The sequence below is a fragment of the Callithrix jacchus genome, chromosome 12 (assembly GCF_049354715.1).
Source record: "Callithrix jacchus isolate 240 chromosome 12, calJac240_pri, whole genome shotgun sequence".
Classification (NCBI taxonomy): Eukaryota; Metazoa; Chordata; class Mammalia; order Primates; family Cebidae; genus Callithrix; species Callithrix jacchus.
The window spans coordinates 29,534,256-29,553,178 of record NC_133513.1 but is presented as its reverse complement, the minus strand read 5'-3'; the positions used below and the strand labels follow the sequence as shown (position 1 = coordinate 29,553,178).

The 18,923-nt window shown below is 54.5% G+C and overlaps 2 protein-coding genes across 4 annotated transcripts; both read left to right on the top strand.

Annotated features, from left to right (window-relative positions):
• The first annotated feature begins 359 nt into the window (after positions 1-359).
• On the top strand, positions 360-1,369 carry LOC108587803 (uncharacterized). Its single transcript, XM_035266280.2, is given in 3 exon segments — positions 360-664; positions 749-798; positions 801-1,369. Coding segments are annotated over 3 exon segments (924 nt in total).
• TAOK2 (TAO kinase 2) lies at positions 610-18,850 on the top strand. 3 transcript variants are annotated; one of them, XR_013524770.1, is made up of 20 exons: positions 610-1,382; positions 4,450-4,616; positions 4,802-4,873; positions 4,962-5,063; positions 5,509-5,554; positions 5,686-5,782; positions 5,933-6,046; positions 6,155-6,246; positions 8,387-8,480; positions 8,579-8,660; positions 9,455-9,622; positions 9,797-10,057; positions 10,230-10,391; positions 11,873-12,238; positions 12,318-12,521; positions 12,842-13,081; positions 16,143-16,355; positions 17,091-17,195; positions 17,332-17,514; positions 17,611-18,850. XR_013524770.1 is itself a non-coding variant. In XM_009009406.5 (19 exons), exons 2-19 carry the CDS (start codon positions 4,485-4,487, stop codon positions 18,130-18,132), a joined length of 3,150 nt encoding a protein of 1,049 aa, XP_009007654.2. In that variant the 5' UTR covers positions 610-1,382; positions 4,450-4,484; the 3' UTR covers positions 18,133-18,850. The 3 variants fall into 3 exon arrangements, 2 of the variants coding, with proteins under 2 accessions (XP_009007654.2, XP_002756091.3); XM_009009406.5 differs by lacking the exon at positions 17,091-17,195; XM_002756045.7 differs by lacking the exons at positions 16,143-16,355; positions 17,091-17,195; positions 17,332-17,514; positions 17,611-18,850 and having other exon boundaries at positions 12,842-14,963.
• The last annotated feature ends 73 nt before the right edge of the window (positions 18,851-18,923 follow it).

The window sequence follows — 18,923 nt, the reverse complement described above, 5'->3', positions numbered from 1 at the left end:
AATTACAGCTAGTTGTCAGGTCATGGTAATGCTGTGACATAAATGCACTGTGACCTTGGCATGTCATGCAACCTGCAGCACCTCAGTTTCCTTAAGAGATCTAACCGACTGAGTTTTCCCAGCGTTGATGCGCAAAGATTCCTCGAACTTGGGGGCCCTCGTCCAGTCTAGATGGTTGCTAACGTCGGAACAGCCCATTTTCCCGCCTTTTCCTCGCCCAGCGGCAGCTTCCCTTGCCCGCCCCCCCAACTTCCACCCTGCGCACACGCGCAGATCGCCACTGCTGTCCATCCCCCGGCGCCCCCTCAAAGCTTCCCCTAGCAACAAGCTCAGGCTAAGCGCGAAGGCGGGGCGGGCGCATGCGCCGCAGCTCTTTCCACCGCCAGTCTTGGGACGGAGTGCTGGGCTCCTCCCCTTGCAAGCCTAGCCCTTCTCCCCGCCTCCTCCGGCCCGGGGTCCGCGTGGCGGGGCGCGCGCGCACTCGGGTTCGGCGGCTGCCGGTCTCCCGGGCCGCGGCAGTGAGGAGAGAGGGCGGGGCTGAGTCCTCTGCGGCCCCGCCCCCTTTGGCCCGGCGTCCCTACCGCGCCTGCGCGCTCCCGCCCGGTCTCCATCTTGGAATTGGGAGGAAGAGGGAGAGGGAGACCGGGACAAGATCGGGGCTGTGGTGCGGAGAGAGGCTGAGACGGAGAGGAGGGGAGGCAGAGAGGGCGCGGGGACCGTCAGCAGCGCCTTAGCTACAATCTTCCAGCTATTCTCGGAAGAGAGAAGGGAGAGGGAGGAGACCGGGCCGGGAGTGGGGCTGTCACCCTTGGACCCCGGCGTGAGAGGGGCCGTGCGGCCGTACATCCTCGGGGTGGGCCCCCAGTCGGTGGCCGAAGACCTAGGGCTCAGGCCCCTGGGTCCCAAATTTCCGGGCTTTGTCCCTCGCTTCTCAAATACCCGGGTATCAGTCCTCATAGTTCAGATATCCGGGACTCGAGTCCCAACCTCTCTAAACCTGGGTCTCTGTTTCATTGAATTTCAAATATCGGGTTCAGGCCCTTTCGTGCACCAGTATCCGGGGTTCATTCCCCAGGCATTCAAATATCAGACTCGGTCTCCCTCCCGTTCAAATATTCGGGGTTCACACCCCACAATCAGAAATCCGGAATTCGGCAACTGTCGCCCTCGAGGAGGGGGAGGACTGGACCGCGAGGTCAGATCAGGTTGTCACCCCCTCCCCTCCAGGGGAGGCTTCCCGGGCCCGCCCCTCAGGAAGGGCGAAAGCTGAGGAAGAGGTGGCAAGGGGGAAGGTCTCCTTGCCCCTCTCCCTGCTTGGCAGAGCCGCTGGAGGACCCCAGGCGGAAGCGGAGGCGCTGGGGCACCATAGTGACCCCTACCAGGTGAGACACGGGTGCAGGGGCGCGGGTCCCTGTGTCTAGCTCTGAGAAGAAAGGGTGCGCCTTTCTGAGAAGCTGGGCTTGGGTAGGCCCTCTCCTCAGGATGGGGAAGCCCAGCTGAGCCAGTGGTCAGCCTCTGGCCAGCCTTGCCTTCTGTTGCCTCCCTCTTCCCCTTCCTCTTCCCTTCATTGTGTCTGGTTGGTGGGGGACCTCAGGTGACAGGGTCTCTGATGTCACCGGGGTTCACACCCTAGGGTGCTTCAGCTAATCAGATGGATTTGCACTTCAGTCTTCTTCCCTTCACTTTGCCCCTCACAGCCACCTCCTCCCTGATATGCCCCTTTCTCCTGACTGCTCTGCGGTGTTAATTCCCATACCTCTGATTCCCATGGTGGGTCTGCTTATCTGCTTTTCAGGCCTGTTCTGGTTGGATTTCTTGTCCTTGCAAGGAAGTGTGTGTTTATGTGTATACGTGTGTGTTTTGAGGTGCATGGCAATGTTTCCCCTTAATTGCAGTTACCTTCCAACCTCTTGCTGTGATGATGTTTTTACAAAGTGCTTTGATAGCCATTCTCTCTTGTGACATCCCCCTCATTCACCCTGTGGGTCTCGTTTATTGGCATCTTCCCATTTTACAGTTGAGAACATTGAGGCCCAGAGAGGTTGCCCAAGGTTACACAGTGGCAGAACCAGAATTTGAACTCAGGTCCTCAGTCACATCTTTCCCTGATGCATGCCTGGTTCTTGCCATCTCTTTTCCTCTGAGTTTGGGCTCAGCCTAGGGGTCCCTAGGAGACCAGGTTGGGGCGAGATTTAAGAATGAGAATGAGATAAGCTTCCTTTCCAAGCAGGCTCTACTCAGAAGCTTTTTCTGATGGGAGGCTCTGTCTGGCTTTTGCCTCTGCCTCATGGAGTTTTCTATCCACTGTGACCTTCATCTTTACCCAGATCCCAGAGTTTGGCCTGGATTCCTGAGAGGGCTCTCTCTTGACAAATGGTAGCACTAGTGCATCTTTGAACCGCTCAAGCCAGTCTTGGGGTGGAATGAGCTCCCAAAAGATTGAAGCTTTGTGGGGACCTTGGAGGCAGGGAAGGAAAAATCCATATGCTGAGTGTCTGCATGGTGTTCCTAAGTATGAAATCTCATTAAAATCTTACAAAAGCTCCAGGCTGTAATCCATTTCACTGAAGAGAAGACCAAGAACTAGAAGGAACTTACTGAAAGCCCTGTTGCTGTACATTGCAGATGGGATGTACTGGTAGTATAGCTTAGGAACAGATAGATACGGGTATCCTCATCTGTAGAATGGAGATAACATTACCCGTTTTGGAAGGTGGTTATGATTTAGCACAGACCTTGGTCATTGTTCAAGTATTTGTTGATATTATGAGGAAGGGGACCTGCATGATATTTTGCTAGTGGGTGGCACCCCTTCCATGTGGCCTAGGGTCCTAGATTGGCATTTTGGGGCCCTGTGTTGGTAAAGAGGTCAGGAAGATTCTTTTGGCAAGTTGAGAGCACCTGCCTTTGTGTGTGGGTGTATGGTGCGGGTGAGGGGTGCTTGGCACTGTTGCTGGCAGAAGGGAGAAAAGGGCCTGCTTTGAGCAGCAGCCTGGGAGCTGCTGAGGGCTGAGCAGAGAGCTATCAATCAGTCTCCCAGGCTATTCTGAGCCCTCTGCACCCTGGGGGCCCACTGGAGAGTCAGGCTCCCTCCTTGCCCTCCAGCTTCCAGTTGGGCTGAGGAGACAAAATTAATAACACAACAGGAAACAATGCATGACAGAATAAATTACATGCTAAAATCGTTAGGTGCTTTTAAGTAGCTAGAACTCTGCCCCAGGAGTCCAGCTCTGCTGAAGGCTCCTTTGTGCCTAAATTCAGACAAGTGCTTAGGCTGGAACCTGTCTTAGAATCTCCTTGAGGGTCCAGGTTCTGGTATCCTGCAGGAACTTTCTCCAGGTGTTTGGCTGGGTGCCCTAGGAGTGCTTCCCAAAGGCTGAAGTGGTCAGGACAGGCTTCCTCTGAGAGGGGAGCTGAGCTTGGGGTGACAGCCGAGAGAGTAATGGGCACACAGGCCTAACCGGGGAGCAGAAGGTCCTATTCTCTGACCTTGGAGAAGTCCTTTTTCTTCTCTGTGCCTCAGTGACCTCACTTGGGAAATGGTGATCATGACTCTGCCCTGCCTGTTTTGAAGGGATGCTCTGAAATCATACTGATGGAGGACCAGCTTTGGACAAGGCACTTAACCTTACCGAGCCTGTTTCTTCATCTGTAAGATAGCGGAAATCATAATATTTGCTTCATAAGGTTGTGGTGAGGACTGAATAGAGATAATGCATGTAAGATGCTTACTGTACCTGCTTAATACATGTTATTTGTACCCTGCAAATGTCCTGTACCTGTGTGTGATGTTTATGCAATTGGACTGGACAAGTAAGGTAGCCCAGACCACAGAGAGGCCCTCACAGCCAGATGCCATTTATATCCCTATTCTTCCCATCTTCGATCTCCCCCTTCCCCTTTTTGAGAGTGAGTCTGCTGGCCCCTCTGGGTACCCACTTCTAACAATGGCCGGATTTCCACCGCCTCCGGCCTGGCCATTTCCTGTTCTCTTCCAGGGTGTGAGAGGTTGAGGGAGGAGGGGGCCTCAGCGCCAAGGGGAACAGGAAGGTGCCTGGAAACAGTTGGGGTATGGGACTTGTGGGACAGGACACTTGGGGCTCTGGAGTGCTGCCTGGGAGGCAGAATGTTTTATCCTTGAGGGGAGATACAGGGGTTGTAGGGAAATGGGAACTTGTTGAGCGCTGAAGCTGGTGGTGAGGATGCTTAGCCTCCCGGAATCTTCCTAGCAGTTTTAGGGACTCCAGGGACCCAGCCCGCATGATCTGGTTGCCCGGGCAACTTCATTTTTCGGAGCTTTGATGTTGTTCCTAATCTCCCCCTCCCCTTCCTCAGCAGTGCCTCCCCCTCATCAGGGAATGAGGGGAGGAGATGGCAGAAACTTGATGGGTCCCTTCCTCTCCCTAAAGGCCTGATCTTTGCTCTAAAGGTCCTATTTCCATTCCCCAGGCCAGGCCCCACTCTCAGGGCCCCCAGGGGCCACCATGCCAGCTGGGGGCCGGGCCGGGAGCCTGAAGGACCCTGATGTCGCTGAGCTCTTCTTCAAGGATGACCCAGAAAAGCTCTTCTCTGACCTCCGGGAAATTGGCCATGGCAGCTTTGGAGCCGTATACTTTGTAAGTTGGGTCCTGGAGAGGGTGTAATAGGGATGGGGACTCTTCCTACCCCTGTGGACCTCTCAACAGCCCTTGCACACCACTCCATCATACTGGCCTTTCCTGCCCTCTCCTTTTGGGCCTGTGAGTCTTCCCATGCCCAGCTGTCACTGGGGCCTTCAACACCTTCTGGTCTGGTCTTCTAGGCCCGGGATGTCCGGAATAGTGAAGTGGTGGCCATCAAGAAGATGTCTTACAGTGGGAAGCAGTCCAATGAGGTGGGCCAGGTGCAATACAGCTAGGTTGGGGGCAGGGAGCTGTCTCAAGATGCAGGCTAGGTAACCTCCACCTACCCTGACTCCCTAGAAATGGCAAGACATCATCAAGGAGGTGCGGTTCTTACAGAAGCTCCGGCATCCCAACACTATTCAGTACCGGGGCTGTTACCTGAGAGAGCACACGGCTTGGGTGAGCTGGTGCCAGACTCTGGCCTGATCTTTACCCCTATTCATGCCTGTCCTTATCCTGGTCAGGTCTTTTAGATGGGCCCTGTTCATGGTGCTGTTGTGGGATCTTGGGAAGGAGGAAGTTTCTTTTGAGCACTTTAGTCCTCAGACATACCCTCTGAGCAAAAGCCTGGCTCAGAGTGACATCAGCTATTAGCTGATGGGACAGGGCACTGTCGGCTGGAGGAGGTGGAGATTGAATGGGAGTTTGAAGGGATTCAAATGGATGGTGGTGAATGTCTTAGGCCTGGACTCCAGGAACTCTCCCACCACCCCCTCATTGTCACCAGTTGTCCTTCCTCCTTGTCTTGTTCATGGACATAGCTTGAGTGCAGGATAGTCAAGGAAACTCTGTTTTGAGTCTCTACACAGGAGATTCTGATCTCTGACTCTTGTCTCTTCCTTAGCTGGTGATGGAGTATTGCCTGGGCTCAGCTTCTGACCTTTTAGAAGGTAAGTGACTCATTGGCCAATAAGTGGAGAAGGGAGAAGAACAGAAGAGCCATAGGGGAATGGTTAAGGGGAGCTTATTCCAGTCCCATACTTGCGCTCCCTCAAATTGAAGTTCTTCCCTCACTTTCCAGTGCACAAGAAACCCCTTCAGGAGGTGGAGATTGCGGCTGTGACCCACGGGGCGCTGCAGGGCCTGGCGTATCTGCACTCCCACAACATGATTCATAGGTATGAGCAGCACCGGCGATGCCTGGGAGGGAAGTACTATCTGCATCACCTGTCACTTAGCTGGGCTGTAGTCCTCCTGGAAGCTCTGGCCAAAGCCCCTGTCTAGCTTCCTGAGACATATGTCTCATCCCTGTACTTTGCCTCTGACAGGGATGTGAAGGCTGGAAACATCCTGCTGTCAGAGCCAGGGTTAGTGAAGCTGGGGGACTTTGGCTCTGCGTCCATCATGGCACCTGCCAATTCCTTCGTGGGCACCCCATACTGGTGAGTGAGAGAGTGGTGGTGAGTGGAGAGAGCTCCCAGGATATTGGGAGTAGGCATGATAAGGTCTCAGTGGGTTGATTCATCTCTCTCTCCTGACCATTCTCCCAGGATGGCACCCGAGGTGATCCTGGCCATGGATGAGGGGCAGTATGATGGCAAAGTAGACGTCTGGTCCTTGGGGATAACCTGCATCGAGCTGGGTAAGAACATCCTCCTCTCTCCTCCTTCATCCTCTTTTTCACTCTTTTCTTTTACTTCCCAGACTACCCCATTCTCCTAGGGATGGGATCCCAGGCCTCCAACTTCCTGTCTGTTGTGACTCTACCCTGGAGCCCCAATATAGGCAGCTGTCAAATTCTGCCAGTTCTTAGGCCTAGATATTTTGTAGCATTCATCTTTTCCTGTCCACTACCCTAGTTCTAAATCTTTTCTGAGTTCGCTCACCATGTGCCATGGACTGTGATTCTGGAGGGATAGCGGTGAATGAGAATCCTGCCCTCATGGAACTTACATTTGAGTTAGGGAAACCAGGCAGGCATATTTTCTTTCAGTGTAATGAAAACTGAGTGGAGAAGTTACGGAAGTGGTTCAAATGTAAAATAAGAGACTTGACCTAGTTTAGGGGCTGAAGAAGGCCTCCTTGTAGTGGAATGTTGAAGCTGACCCACAGGATAAATAAGAGCTGTGTGAAGGATGTAGGAAAGAGCTTTCTAGGCAGGGAGAACAGCATGTGAGAAGCCTAGAGGTAAGAGCAGGCCTGGGGAACTGGGACTAGCGTCAGTTGTTTGGAACATAGCATGTCATGTAGAGAATAGTGAGGAATAAGGCCAGAGAGTTAGGCCCAAGTGAGTTCTTAAGGCCCTGAAGCCATGCTAGGGTTCTCATCAGCACTATTGAAACAGTTCTGTAGTGAGGTCGGTAACCTTTATAAGGCTTCCAGCACAATGCCAGGCACAAAATAGTTGCCTAAGAAAGAGTTGCTGGCAGTTTCTCTTATTAACAGCCTCCTGCAGTGGTCTCTCTAGTCTCTCCTCCCTTCCAGTGTGTCTTAAATACTGATGCCAGAGAGGTCTGCCTAAGTTCAGTGCTGTTGTTTCACTCCCTGTTCGGAGCCATCAGTGCCCTCTGTTGCCTTCAAGACTGAAGCCATCTCTATCATTCCTTGCACCAACCTAGAGGCTCTGCTTCCTAAATGCTGGCCGTTTCCTTCATGGGCTCCACCTCTGAGTGTGTCATGAACTTTTCCACTTCCTTGCTTTGGTTCATATTGGGTCCCCTGCCCGAGGTCAGAGATTTGGATGAGCCGTTTGAGCCGTTTTCCTCCATCTCCACAGTCTGCATTTACCATTTGAGGCCAGGCCCAGACAGTTGATGAAAATGTAAGAAACAGACCCAAGTATAAGAAAATCTGTCCATTTTATATCTAGTTTTTGGAAGAGATGGGGATACGGAAAAATATTACTCTACTGTTGAAAAACAGCACAAGTCTGATGAAAAATGTCAGCTCATACTCAGTCAGTATCAGGGAAGCAGTGTGGAGGAGGCTGTGGCAAACTAGAGATTGCTGTTTCCGCAGAAAGAGGGCAGCTAGTGCTTAGCTCCCGACCTTTGTTATGCAGTAATGTAGACTCCATTTCACCAGATCTAATTCTTAAGGAGAAACTGGAAACTTATATTATTTGATTATTACTATGGGCAGTTAATTTTTAAAATCATCATTTAGGCCAAAACAACATGACTTTTTCTGCGCTACAAGGGATTCTTAGGGACTCTTAGCTTGCAGTTTCTAATCTCAGGTCCTTTTTACAAAGCCCTTCCCTGAATTCCCTGAAGATCTACTAGCTTGAAGGCCCACTGCAAACTCTCAACTTCCCAGCCACTTACCTGTCTCCCTCTTTTACCAGTTAGTACTTTGATGTTATTTTTTCAGTCCTATTTAATCTTATCTTTTAGACTGGAAGTTCCTTGAGGGCAGGGCCTAATTCTTGATTTTATCTTCCCCAAAGCAATTAACAAGTTATCTGCTTGCTCCCTTTGGCACCTAAGAAGTATTACTTGGGGTGATAAATGAGTTGCCGTCCTTCTGTCTTGTTAGCGCTTTTGTATATGTTATTTTCTTTGACCCCTATTCTACCCATGTGCAGCGGAGGATGGGTGTTGTATTTTACAGAGGAAGAAATTAATTGAGACATAGCAAGATGATGGGAACTTCTCAAGGTCATGTGGCAAGGCAGTCAAGGAGCTGGGGTTTGAACCCAAGTCATCTCAATTCCATTCCATTGTCCTCTAACCCCCTTCCCCACCCCCTCTCACCTTCTTCCCCTTCACCTTTCTCTGTAGCTGAACGGAAACCACCACTGTTTAACATGAATGCGATGAGTGCCTTATACCACATTGCACAGAATGAATCCCCCGTACTCCAGTCAGGACACTGGTGAGGACAGATTCCTGGGACCAGAGGTGAGGCCATGGGGTACGGCTGCCTGGCTCATGCTTTCCCCACTCCTCTCCCAACCCTCCTGTGACTTTCAGGTCTGAGTACTTCCGGAATTTTGTCGACTCCTGTCTTCAGAAAATCCCTCAAGACAGACCAACCTCAGAGGTTCTCCTGAAGGTGAGGGCCTGCTAGCCTAGCATTCTCCTGGAACTGTAGCTTGTTGGAGCCTCAAGAACTCCGAGGGAAATTAGTGGTTCCCCGTTCCTCCTCCGTCAAGAGCTTCATTGAAGAATTCCCACCCCATCCCCAATGCCCAGTGGACTCTGTGTTTTAAAAGATTGTGTCTACCAGACTGCCTTAATTTATTAAGTAATAATCTGTTTTCCCATCTTTTATTAATCAAAGATGTATATAATTACCAGCCAGAGCTTCTGGTCAGCGTGCGATAACCAGGGTTGCCCCACTGATCTGATGTAATGCAAGCCAAAAGCCTGTGTAGCCTTATCATGGGTAAATGTATGATTTCCCTTAGGTGTTTTTTGAATTGTCAAAAATAGAGGGGCCCCATTCCCTTCACAGACCCATGAGGGCTTAAGGAGCCCTAGTTGGAAACTTTTAGATTATGTAGTTGGACCCACTTGTTTTGTAATTGTGGGATACTGTATGTAGCCCGTGTCCATCACATGTCCAAGGTTACATAGCCCTTTAATAGAAGAGCTGGATGAGAATCCAGATCTCCTGACTGTTCTGTCTGTCATCCATGCCTGGAGGTACAAGAATCTGTCTAGGGAGTAGGTACTGGGTGGTGCAGAAAATTGTTGTGGGAGAAAGGCTTGGGATAAGGCCAGCATCAACCCATGGTGGGTGTGGGCCCCAGAAGAATGCCTCAGGCCAGAGGGAATGCCAAGGGCTGTGGGTTATGGAGGGCGGGAGGGTAGTTGGCAGCAGGCCTCAGCGTCCTCTTCCCCCAGCACCGCTTTGTGCTCCGGGAGCGGCCACCCACAGTCATCATGGACCTGATCCAGAGAACCAAGGATGCTGTACGGGAGCTGGACAATCTGCAGTACCGCAAGATGAAGAAGATCCTGTTCCAAGAGGCACCCAATGGCCCTGGTGCCGAGGCCCCAGAGGAGGAAGAGGTAACCCAGCTTGCCCTGACACCCCTCTTTATCCCCCCTGTGTCCCTGCCACCTGCAGCTTTTTGGCCCTTTCCTCAGCCCTACTCACACCACCATCTCCCTGTGCTCCCTCCATGCATACACCCCAGGGCTTCCCCTTCCCTGCCCAGCAGCCTATGTACGCCCTGTTCTCAGGAGGCCGAGCCCTACATGCACCGAGCCGGGACCCTGACCAGTCTCGAGAGTAGCCACTCAGTGCCCAGCATGTCCATCAGCGCCTCCAGCCAGAGCAGCTCTGTCAACAGCCTAGCAGATGCCTCAGACAACGAGGAAGAGGAGGAGGAGGAAGAGGAAGAGGAGGAGGAAGAGGAAGGCCCTGAAGCCCGGGAAATGGCCATGATGCAGGAGGGAGAGCACACAGTCACCTCTCATAGCTCCATTATCCACCGGCTGCCGGTATGCAGCTCACGCTTGGGGGCCCAAGCCTCCTGGTCTAGAACCACCTGGGTCCTCACCCTCCCTCCCTAAGCTCAGCACTCCTCCTCTGTGTCTGAGTGGCTCTCCTCAGGTAGCTGTCTTTGGGCTCAGTGTCCTCTGAGCCTTGGGTGGTCCTTCTGCCTCCCTCTAGGGCTCTGACAACCTGTATGATGACCCCTACCAGCCAGAGATAACCCCCAGCCCTATCCAGCCGCCTGCAGCCCCAGCTCCCACTTCCACCACCTCTTCTGCTCGCCGCCGGGCCTACTGCCGCAACCGGGACCACTTTGCCACCATCCGAACTGCCTCCCTGGTGAGTGCCGCCATCCTCACTCGGCCTGCTCACTGTCCGTTTTTTAAGTCTAGAAATTATTTCCTCCCAGTGGCCCATGATTGAGTCCGGATTCTATCCTCACTTTCTGTTGCTGGCTCCTGCCTGCTCCCCTTAACCCTCCTACCTCCCTCCTCCCAGCGGACTGTTTTGGTCACATGGCCCACTCTGGGTGTTTCTAGCTTGACAAACTCTTATTCCATTTTCATGGCCTGACTTAACTGACATCTCGTGGGCTGCCTTCCCAGGCTCCTCTGGTGAGTCAGGTGCTTCACAGCCCTGTGCTGGGGGTGCCCTGTCCTGGGGAAGCCCTGTGCTGGGGATGCCCTGTGCTTGGGTGGTCCCGAACAGCAGCATGTTAGGTTTGCTGGATTCTGTGCCCCAAAGGGCAGGGTGGTGTTCAGGTGTCTGTCTCGTACCAGCAGTTAGCTCTCAGGCTCACACACAGGCCTGTGTTAACCCTCCCAGCTCCTTGGGGACCGGGAGAATAGGATCCCATTGGAGAAGTGAGGCACCTGTGGCTCAGAGGAGCCACTTTCCCCAGTGCCTTTGGTGGCTCTCTGCTCCTGTAAGCAGGCCCTTAGTCCCCTCCGAAAATCAACTCATGGCAATCTTTTTCTCAATTCACAGGGAAAAGTGGTTAGGCTTTTCATAAAACATAGCTTTTCGTCCATGTTTTTAATAAGCTTTTAGATCACATTCCTGCTCAGCTGCATTTGAGTATCAACGATCCCTTTAGAGGCCACTGATGCAGTCTAGTATGTTCTTAAAGCCTCTGCTTGGGGCTGGTTGTGTTCCAGCAACTCTTCAGATCCTGTGGTGCTCTGCAGTACTGTGCAGAGGTCTGGACTGCCAGGGGCTTGGCTGCCAGGACTAGTTTGAGAGCCACTGACAGAGTCATTTGAGAATGAAATCTGAGATCAGACTTTTGGTGAGGGTGTCCAAGCCCAGTGTTCTTGTTATTCCGGCATCAATGTGGCCCCATCCCAGCTTAGTACCCACCATGTTTGCTGAAGAAGGAAGCCAGCACTTATTAGATAGATTCAAAACTTACTCCACAGCCTGTATAAGGAGGTATTATTTTCCTGTTTAAGACATGAGGAAACTGGTGCTTTGAGAAGTTAACTTACTCGAGATCACATTGTTGGTATAAGTGGCAAAGCTGGGATTTGATCCCAGGTCTGTCTGACTCAGTGTTTCAAATTAGTATGCATTGTTCCTACTTTTATGCCAGGCCCTGTGCTTGCCACCTTTTATCATTCGGTTAAATCAACCTGTGAAGTAGATAATATCGCCATTATCAGGATGAGGAAACAGGCTAGAGAGGGCGTGTGTGAGAAAGGTGCTAAATGAGAATGAAACCCATGAGTTGAAAACCCATGTTCTTCCTTGTGGAAGACCCTCTGTGTTAATTAACTGGGGGCCAGGCCGAGCCCCAGCTCTCACCCTCTCTGTTGCCCCAGGTCAGCCGTCAGATCCAGGAGCATGAGCAGGACTCTGCGCTGCGGGAGCAGCTGAGCGGCTATAAGCGAATGCGAAGACAGCACCAGAAGCAGCTGCTGGCCCTGGAGTCGCGGCTGAGAGGTGAACGGGAGGAGCACAGTGCGAGGCTGCAGCGGGAGCTCGAGGCGCAGCGGGCTGGCTTTGGGGCAGAGGCAGAAAAGCTGGCCCGGCGGCACCAGGCCATTGGTGAGAAAGAGGCTCGAGCTGCCCAGGCCGAGGAGCGGAAGTTCCAGCAGCATATCCTCGGGCAGCAGAAGAAGGAGCTGGCCGCCTTGCTGGAGGCGCAGAAGCGGACCTACAAACTGCGCAAGGAGCAGCTGAAGGAGGTGGGCTAGGGCTGCTGGGGGGGCGGGGTGGATGGCGGGCCCAGCGGGCCCTGACTCTGCTCCCCTCTGCCCTCTCCAGGAGCTCCAGGAGAACCCCAGCACGCCCAAGCGAGAGAAGGCCGAGTGGCTGCTGCGGCAGAAGGAGCAGCTCCAGCAGTGCCAGGCGGAGGAGGAGGCAGGGCTGTTGCGGCGGCAGCGCCAGTACTTTGAGCTGCAGTGTCGCCAGTACAAGCGCAAGATGTTGCTGGCTCGGCACAGCCTGGATCAGGACCTGCTGCGGGAGGTAGGCGTCCCAGTCCCCCCGCTCCCGCTAGCTCATGGATCCCAGGGACCCACCCTTTTCCGTTTGCCTCATTCTTGTCTTCTTTCTCCTTGGCCCTCGTGGTGTTAAAGGTTCAGCTTTGCTTCAGTGCCCCTTTTATTTACCATCCCCAACAGACCCTGCCAGAATTTCCTTAGGCCTCTGTTCCCATGCTAGACAAGAGCTTGGCTCCCCCACACCCTCATCTCTTGCTGTCCTCAGCCCCCCTCTGTCAAGGAGCCCTGGCCCCTCACTTCCTTGACACTGACCGGGCCTCGGGCCCTGTGTTTCTTCTGTCTCAGGACCTGAACAAGAAGCAGACCCAGAAAGATTTGGAGTGTGCACTGCTGCTTCGGCAGCACGAGGCCACGCGGGAGCTGGAGCTGAGGCAGCTCCAGGCCGTGCAGCGCACGCGGGCTGAGCTCACCCGGCTGCAGCACCAAACGGAGCTGGGCAACCAGCTGGAGTACAACAAGCGGCGCGAGCAAGAGTTGCGGCAGAAGCACGCGGCCCAGGTTCGCCAGCAGCCCAAGAGCCTCAAAGTACGTGCAGGCCAGCGTCCCCCGGGCCTCCCGCTCTCCATTCTTGGGGCTCTGGGCCCACCCAGCACAGGCACCCCTATAGAAGAGCAGCCCTGCTCACCTGGCCAGGAGGCAGTCCTGGACCAAAGAATGCTGGGCAAGGAGGAGGAAGCAGTTGCAGAGAGAAGGATTCTGGGAAAGGAAGGGTCCACTTTGGAGCCTGAGCAGCAGAGGATTTTGGGGGAAGAATCAGGAGCCCCTAGTTCCAGTCCACAAAAACATGGGAGCCTGGTTGATGAGGAAGTTTGGGGTCTGCCTGAGGAGGAGATAGAGGAGCTTAGGGTGCCCTCCCTGACACCTCAGGAGAGGAGCATTGTTGGCCAGGAGGAGGCTGGGACGTGGAGCTTGTGGGGGAAGGAGGATGGGAGTCTGGATGAGGAGTTTGAGCTTGGCTGGGTCCAGGGCCCAGCACTGACTCCAGTCCCTGAGGAGGAGGAAGAAGAGGAAGAGGGGGCTCCGATTGGAACCCCTAGGGATCCTGGAGATGGTTGTCCTTCCCCAGATATCCCTCCTGAACCCCCTCCGACACACCTGAGGCCTGGCCCTGCCAGCCAGCTCCCTGGACTCCTGTCCCATGGCCTCCTGGCTGGGCTTTCCTTTGCAGTGGGGTCCTCCTCCGGCCTCCTGCCCCTCCTGCTGCTGCTGCTGCTCCCATTGCTGGCAGCCCAGGGTGGGGGTGGCCTGCAGGCAGCGCTGCTGGCCCTTGAGGTAGGGCTGGTGGGCCTGGGGGCCTCCTACCTGCTCCTTTGTACAGCTCTGCACCTGCCCCCGAGTCTTTTCCTACTCCTGGCCCAGGGTACCGCACTGGGGGTTGTCCTGGGCCTGAGCTGGCGCCGAGGCCTCATGGGTGTGCCCCTGGGCCTTGGAGCTGCCTGGCTCCTAGCTTGGCCAGGCCTGGCTCTACCTCTAGTGGCCGTAGCAGCGGGGGGCAGGTGGGTGCGGCAGCAGGGACCCCGGGTGCGCCGGGGCATATCTCGACTCTGGTTGCGGGTTTTGCTGCGCCTGTCACCCATGGCCTTCCGGGCCCTACAGGGCTGTGGGGCTGTGGGGGACCGGGGTCTGTTTGCACTCTACCCCAAAACCAACAAGGATGGCTTCCGCAGCCGCCTGCCTGTCCCTGGGCCCCGGCGGCGTAATCACCGCACTGCCCAACACCCATTAGCCCTGTTGGCAAGGGTCTGGGCCCTATGCAAGGGCTGGAACTGGCGTCTGGCACGGGCCAGCCAAGGTCTAGCATCCCACTTGCCTCTGTGGGCCATCCACACACTGGCCAGCTGGGGCCTGCTTCGGGGTGAACGGCCCACCCGAATCCCCCGGCTACTACCACGCAGCCAGCGCCGGCTAGGGCCCCCTGCTTCCTGTCAGCCGCTTTCAGGGACTCTCGCCGGGCGGAGATCCCGCACCCGCCAGTCCCGGGCCTTGCCTCCTTGGAGGTAGCTGACTCCAGCCCAAATCTAGAGCATTGAGCACTTTATTTCCCATGATCCAGTGAAGTTTCTCTAGTCCCCAGTCCTCTCCTTTCACCCACCTTCCTCAGTTTGCTCCCTCACCCCAGACCTAGCCCTTCGGACCTCTAGACAGGCAGCCTCCTCCCCCGTGGAGTCCAGCAGTCACTCTGTGCTCTCCTGGCTCTCCTCCCCTAAGTTATTGCTGTTCTCCCGCTGTGTGTGCCCATCCTCACCCTCATTGACTCAGGCCTGGGGCCAGGGGTGGCGGAGGGTGGGAAGAGTCATGTTTTTTTTCTCCTCTTTGATTTTGTTTTTCTGTCTCCCTTCCAACCTGTCCCCTTCCCCCCACCAAAAAAAACGAAAAAGACAAACACAAATAAAATATCTGAGCGGAACTGTGCCTTTGGCCCAGGCTGCCTCTGTCTGCTTTGTCCTGCCGCCTAGCCTCCCTGGTATGCCCCCAGGCTGACCCTTGGCCCGACTCCATAACCTCTTCACCCCACCTCCGTTATCTCAGCCCCTCTCCTCAGCCTCATGCTCTCTGCCTTCATAGCTTCATTGTACCATGACTGCCACCGGCTCTGGGACCTGGGCCCCTGTAGAACTTCACCGAACTTCTTGGTCCCACAGAGCCCCTGTTTGTGGGTTCCTTCCAGAGCCCTTAGTTTCCAGGCCCTTGGTCTCCTCATCCCCTGCCTTTTCTCCCAACCCGTTCCCTCCGTGGTTCCCGGCTGCTGGGGGCCAAATTGCTCTCCTGCATCAGGCATTACCCTAGTGGGTTGGGGGCCCTCCATAGTAGGGGGTGCTGAGCTGGGGGCAACCAGGCGGAGTATGGGGGCCGTGGCAGCAGGATCGGGTGTGGGCCTGAAGTGGGAGTGAGTGTGTGAGGGGCCGGGCTGGAATGCGGATCTGGTCAGGGTGGCAGCTCCTGGCCGGTTGAACTTGTCAGGCCCTTTTTGGCCACCTCCTTTGCCCCCTTCTTTTCTGTGGCCCAAAATGGGACAGCCCCTTCTTACCCTTTCTAGCTCGGTGCTTCTCCTCCTTCCCTGCCTTCCTCCCTGAGGTGCTGGACCTGGGACTTCCTGTGTCTGTCCTTAGTTGTGTTGCTTTCTTCATAGGTGTTTTGTGTGACTGGTTCTTCTTGCTTGTTATTGTGCACGTTCTCATATTTGCTCACGTGCTTCTGTCTCTAGGTCACAATCTCTCCCTCTTTGCCTGGTCAGAGCTTCCAAGATCCTCAGTTCCCCGTCCAGTAACTCTGATGTTCTTTCTCGTGGGTATCCCACCCAACTCCGTGCACATGCTCTTGAAAACTTGTCTTCTTTGCATCTCTTGCCCATCGAGACCTTCCTGATCTCTCTCTCTCAACACGATCCCACCTCTCCATGTCTGTCTGTATACAGCTCCCCCCACCCCCTCTGTCTAACATGTTTTCTGTTTCTCTCCCTCTCCCTGTCTCTGCTTCTGTCTCCTCTCCTCTTCTCTCTCTTCTCCCCGTTTCCCCTGGTTGTTCCTCCTCCTCCTTTTCCTACTCCTCCCTGCCCCCATCTCCCCTTGATCCATCCACTGCATAGTCTAAGGAGCTGCAGATCAAGAAGCAGTTCCAGGAGACGTGTAAGATCCAGACTCGGCAGTACAAGGCTCTGCGAGCGCACTTGCTGGAGACCACGCCCAAAGCTCAGCACAAGAGCCTCCTTAAGCGGCTCAAGGAAGAGCAGACCCGCAAGCTGGCGATCTTGGCCGAGCAATATGACCAGTCCATCTCAGAGATGCTCAGCTCGCAGGCGGTGAGGCCTGGGGCCCAGGGAGGGATCGAGGTAGAGGCTGGGCTCTGTACTTTGCTTTAGTGAAGTGGACGTGTGGCGTGCACAGAGCTAGGGCTTTTTTACTTGGGAAACTCACATACTCTTTCTCTGATAGTGTTCTCCACAGTGATTTGATTATTTCATATTCTCCTCAATGGTTTTATTCTTTCTCTCAGTTTTTTCTGAAGGTCTTGAAAAAGCCATGTGCCTATTCTCCCAAGAACCATGAAGGAAAAGAGTGGCTGTTATTTTTTCCTGGGCCTGAGTTAGTTTAATGGGTAAACGGTGCAGATTAAAGTGTGTAGCCCGCAAGCCCATTTACTCAGACTTCTGGAGGATTTTGAAAGTTGCTGTTCTAAAAAAATACCACACCTAACACTGGAATGGGCCACTTTAAAAAACTAATGTACATAGAGAGTAGAGAGTGGAAATGCCCCACCTAAGGCTGTTAACTCACCTAGTCCCACTTCTCACAGGTAACTTGTTAATAATTAACTGTATTTTGTGTTTTTTCAGTGCACATTTTGAAAACATATGAATTTTAGACAAGATGGAATCACACTGTACATTCACTATTCTCTAACTTCCTTTTTCCACTTACTACTTGGACATCTCCCCCTGTCAGTACACCTGTCTCATTTTTTTACAGCATAGAATTTTCCATGGTATGGCTGTACCATAATTTATTTAACCCATCCCTTATTGGTGGACATTTAGGTTGTTTCCAGTATTTTGCTATCACAACGCTTCCGTGAACACCTCGAACACATGTGCAAGTATACCTGGGGGATAGATTCTGCAGTGTAATTGCTGTGCCACAGGGTATGACCATCTTCCATTCTGATAGATGTTGAGACCGCTGCTTCTTGAAACCTTAGGGCCCAGGCCTACCTGGGGCAGGGGAGGATAGTGGGGGTTGGGGAGGAGATCCCTACAACTGGTTCTTTGTCTCCTCCAGCTGCGGCTTGATGAGACCCAGGAGGCAGAGTTCCAGGCCCTTCGGCAGCAGCTTCAACAGGAGCTGGAGCTGCTCAACGCTTACCAGAGCAAGATTAAGATCCGAACAGAGAGCCAGCATGAGAGGGAGCTGCGGGAGCTGGAGCAGAGGGTCGCGCTGCGGCGGGCACTGCTGGAGCAGCGGGTAAGGGGCCCAGCCTCCAGGACCCTGGATGGAGGGTAGGCTCCTGCCCCCCACCCCCCACCCCTAATTCTCTAACCTTTGTTTCGGGTGCCCCAGGTGGAAGAGGAGCTGCTGGCCCTGCAGACAGGGCGCTCCGAGCGAATCCGGAGTCTGCTGGAGCGGCAGGCCCGTGAGATAGAGGCCTTCGATGCTGAAAGCATGAGGCTGGGCTTCTCCAGCATGGCTCTGGGGGGCATCCCTGCCGAGGCTGCTGCCCAGGGCTATCCCGCTCCACCCCCTGCTCCTGCCTGGCCCTCCCGTCCGGTTCCCCGTTCGGGGGCACACTGGAGCCACGGCCCTCCTCCACCAGGCATGCCCCCTCCAGCCTGGCGCCAGCCGTCTCTACTAGCTCCCCCAGGTCCCCCGAACTGGCTGGGGCCCCCCACACAGAGCGGGACACCCCGAGGCGGAGCCCTGCTGCTGCTAAGAAACAGCCCCCAGCCCCTGCGGCGGGCAGCCTCAGGGGGCAGTGGCAGTGAGAACGTGGGGCCTCCTGCTGCTGCAGTGCCCGGGCCCCTGAGCCGCAGCACAAGTGTTGCTTCCCACATCCTTAATGGTTCTTCCCACTTCTATTCCTGAAGTGCAGTGGGGAGGAGCAGGGAGTCATTCTACTCCCCTCCTAAACGGGCAGGGCAGGGCAGGGCAGGGGTGGGTGGAGCCTAACCCTGGAGGGCATTGAGCTGGAAGCCCAAGCAAGGGTAGGGGACAGGATGTTGGCTCCAACTCCCCTCAGACCTCATCTCATGAGCTTCTTGGGGCTGGCCAGCAGCCCAGAGCCAGCTTGGGCATAGGTGCCCCAAGGTTGCCTGGGAGCCCCGCCTCCCCACCATGGTGCCAGGGTCTCCCTCCGCCACCTCCTGGGAAAGGAGGGAGATGTGCGTGTCAAATATTCATCTAGTCCCCTGGGGGAGGGGAAGGGTGGGTCTAGATATATTATATTCTGAGAACTATACTACCCTCACAGTGGGGCCCTCAGACCTGCCGTAGGGCAGAGCAGGTCTAGGGCCTGAGGCGGGGAGAATGAGAGGCCGCCTTACTGGCAAGAAGGATCAGGATGGGGTCTTGGGGTCAGGATGCCTGGGTCTCCCCATTCCCCTGTTGCTGTCTGACGTCCTGTGCCGTCTTGTCCTTTATCTTTTTTTTTTAATTGGGATCAGGGCTGGGGCGGGGAAACAAGGGAAGGACCTTGGAAGGGGCTGCTCCTGGGCCTGGGGGCAGTCATGGGAGCCCCTCTCAGCTGTGGGGCTGCACAGAGCCCCAGGCTGGCTTTTAATAAACTGTTGGTTATTCTAACAGACTTCAAGACTTACCTTTCTGTCTATAGTGTGCGTGAAGGACTGCTCAGTGGCTGGTGAATAGTACTCCTTGTG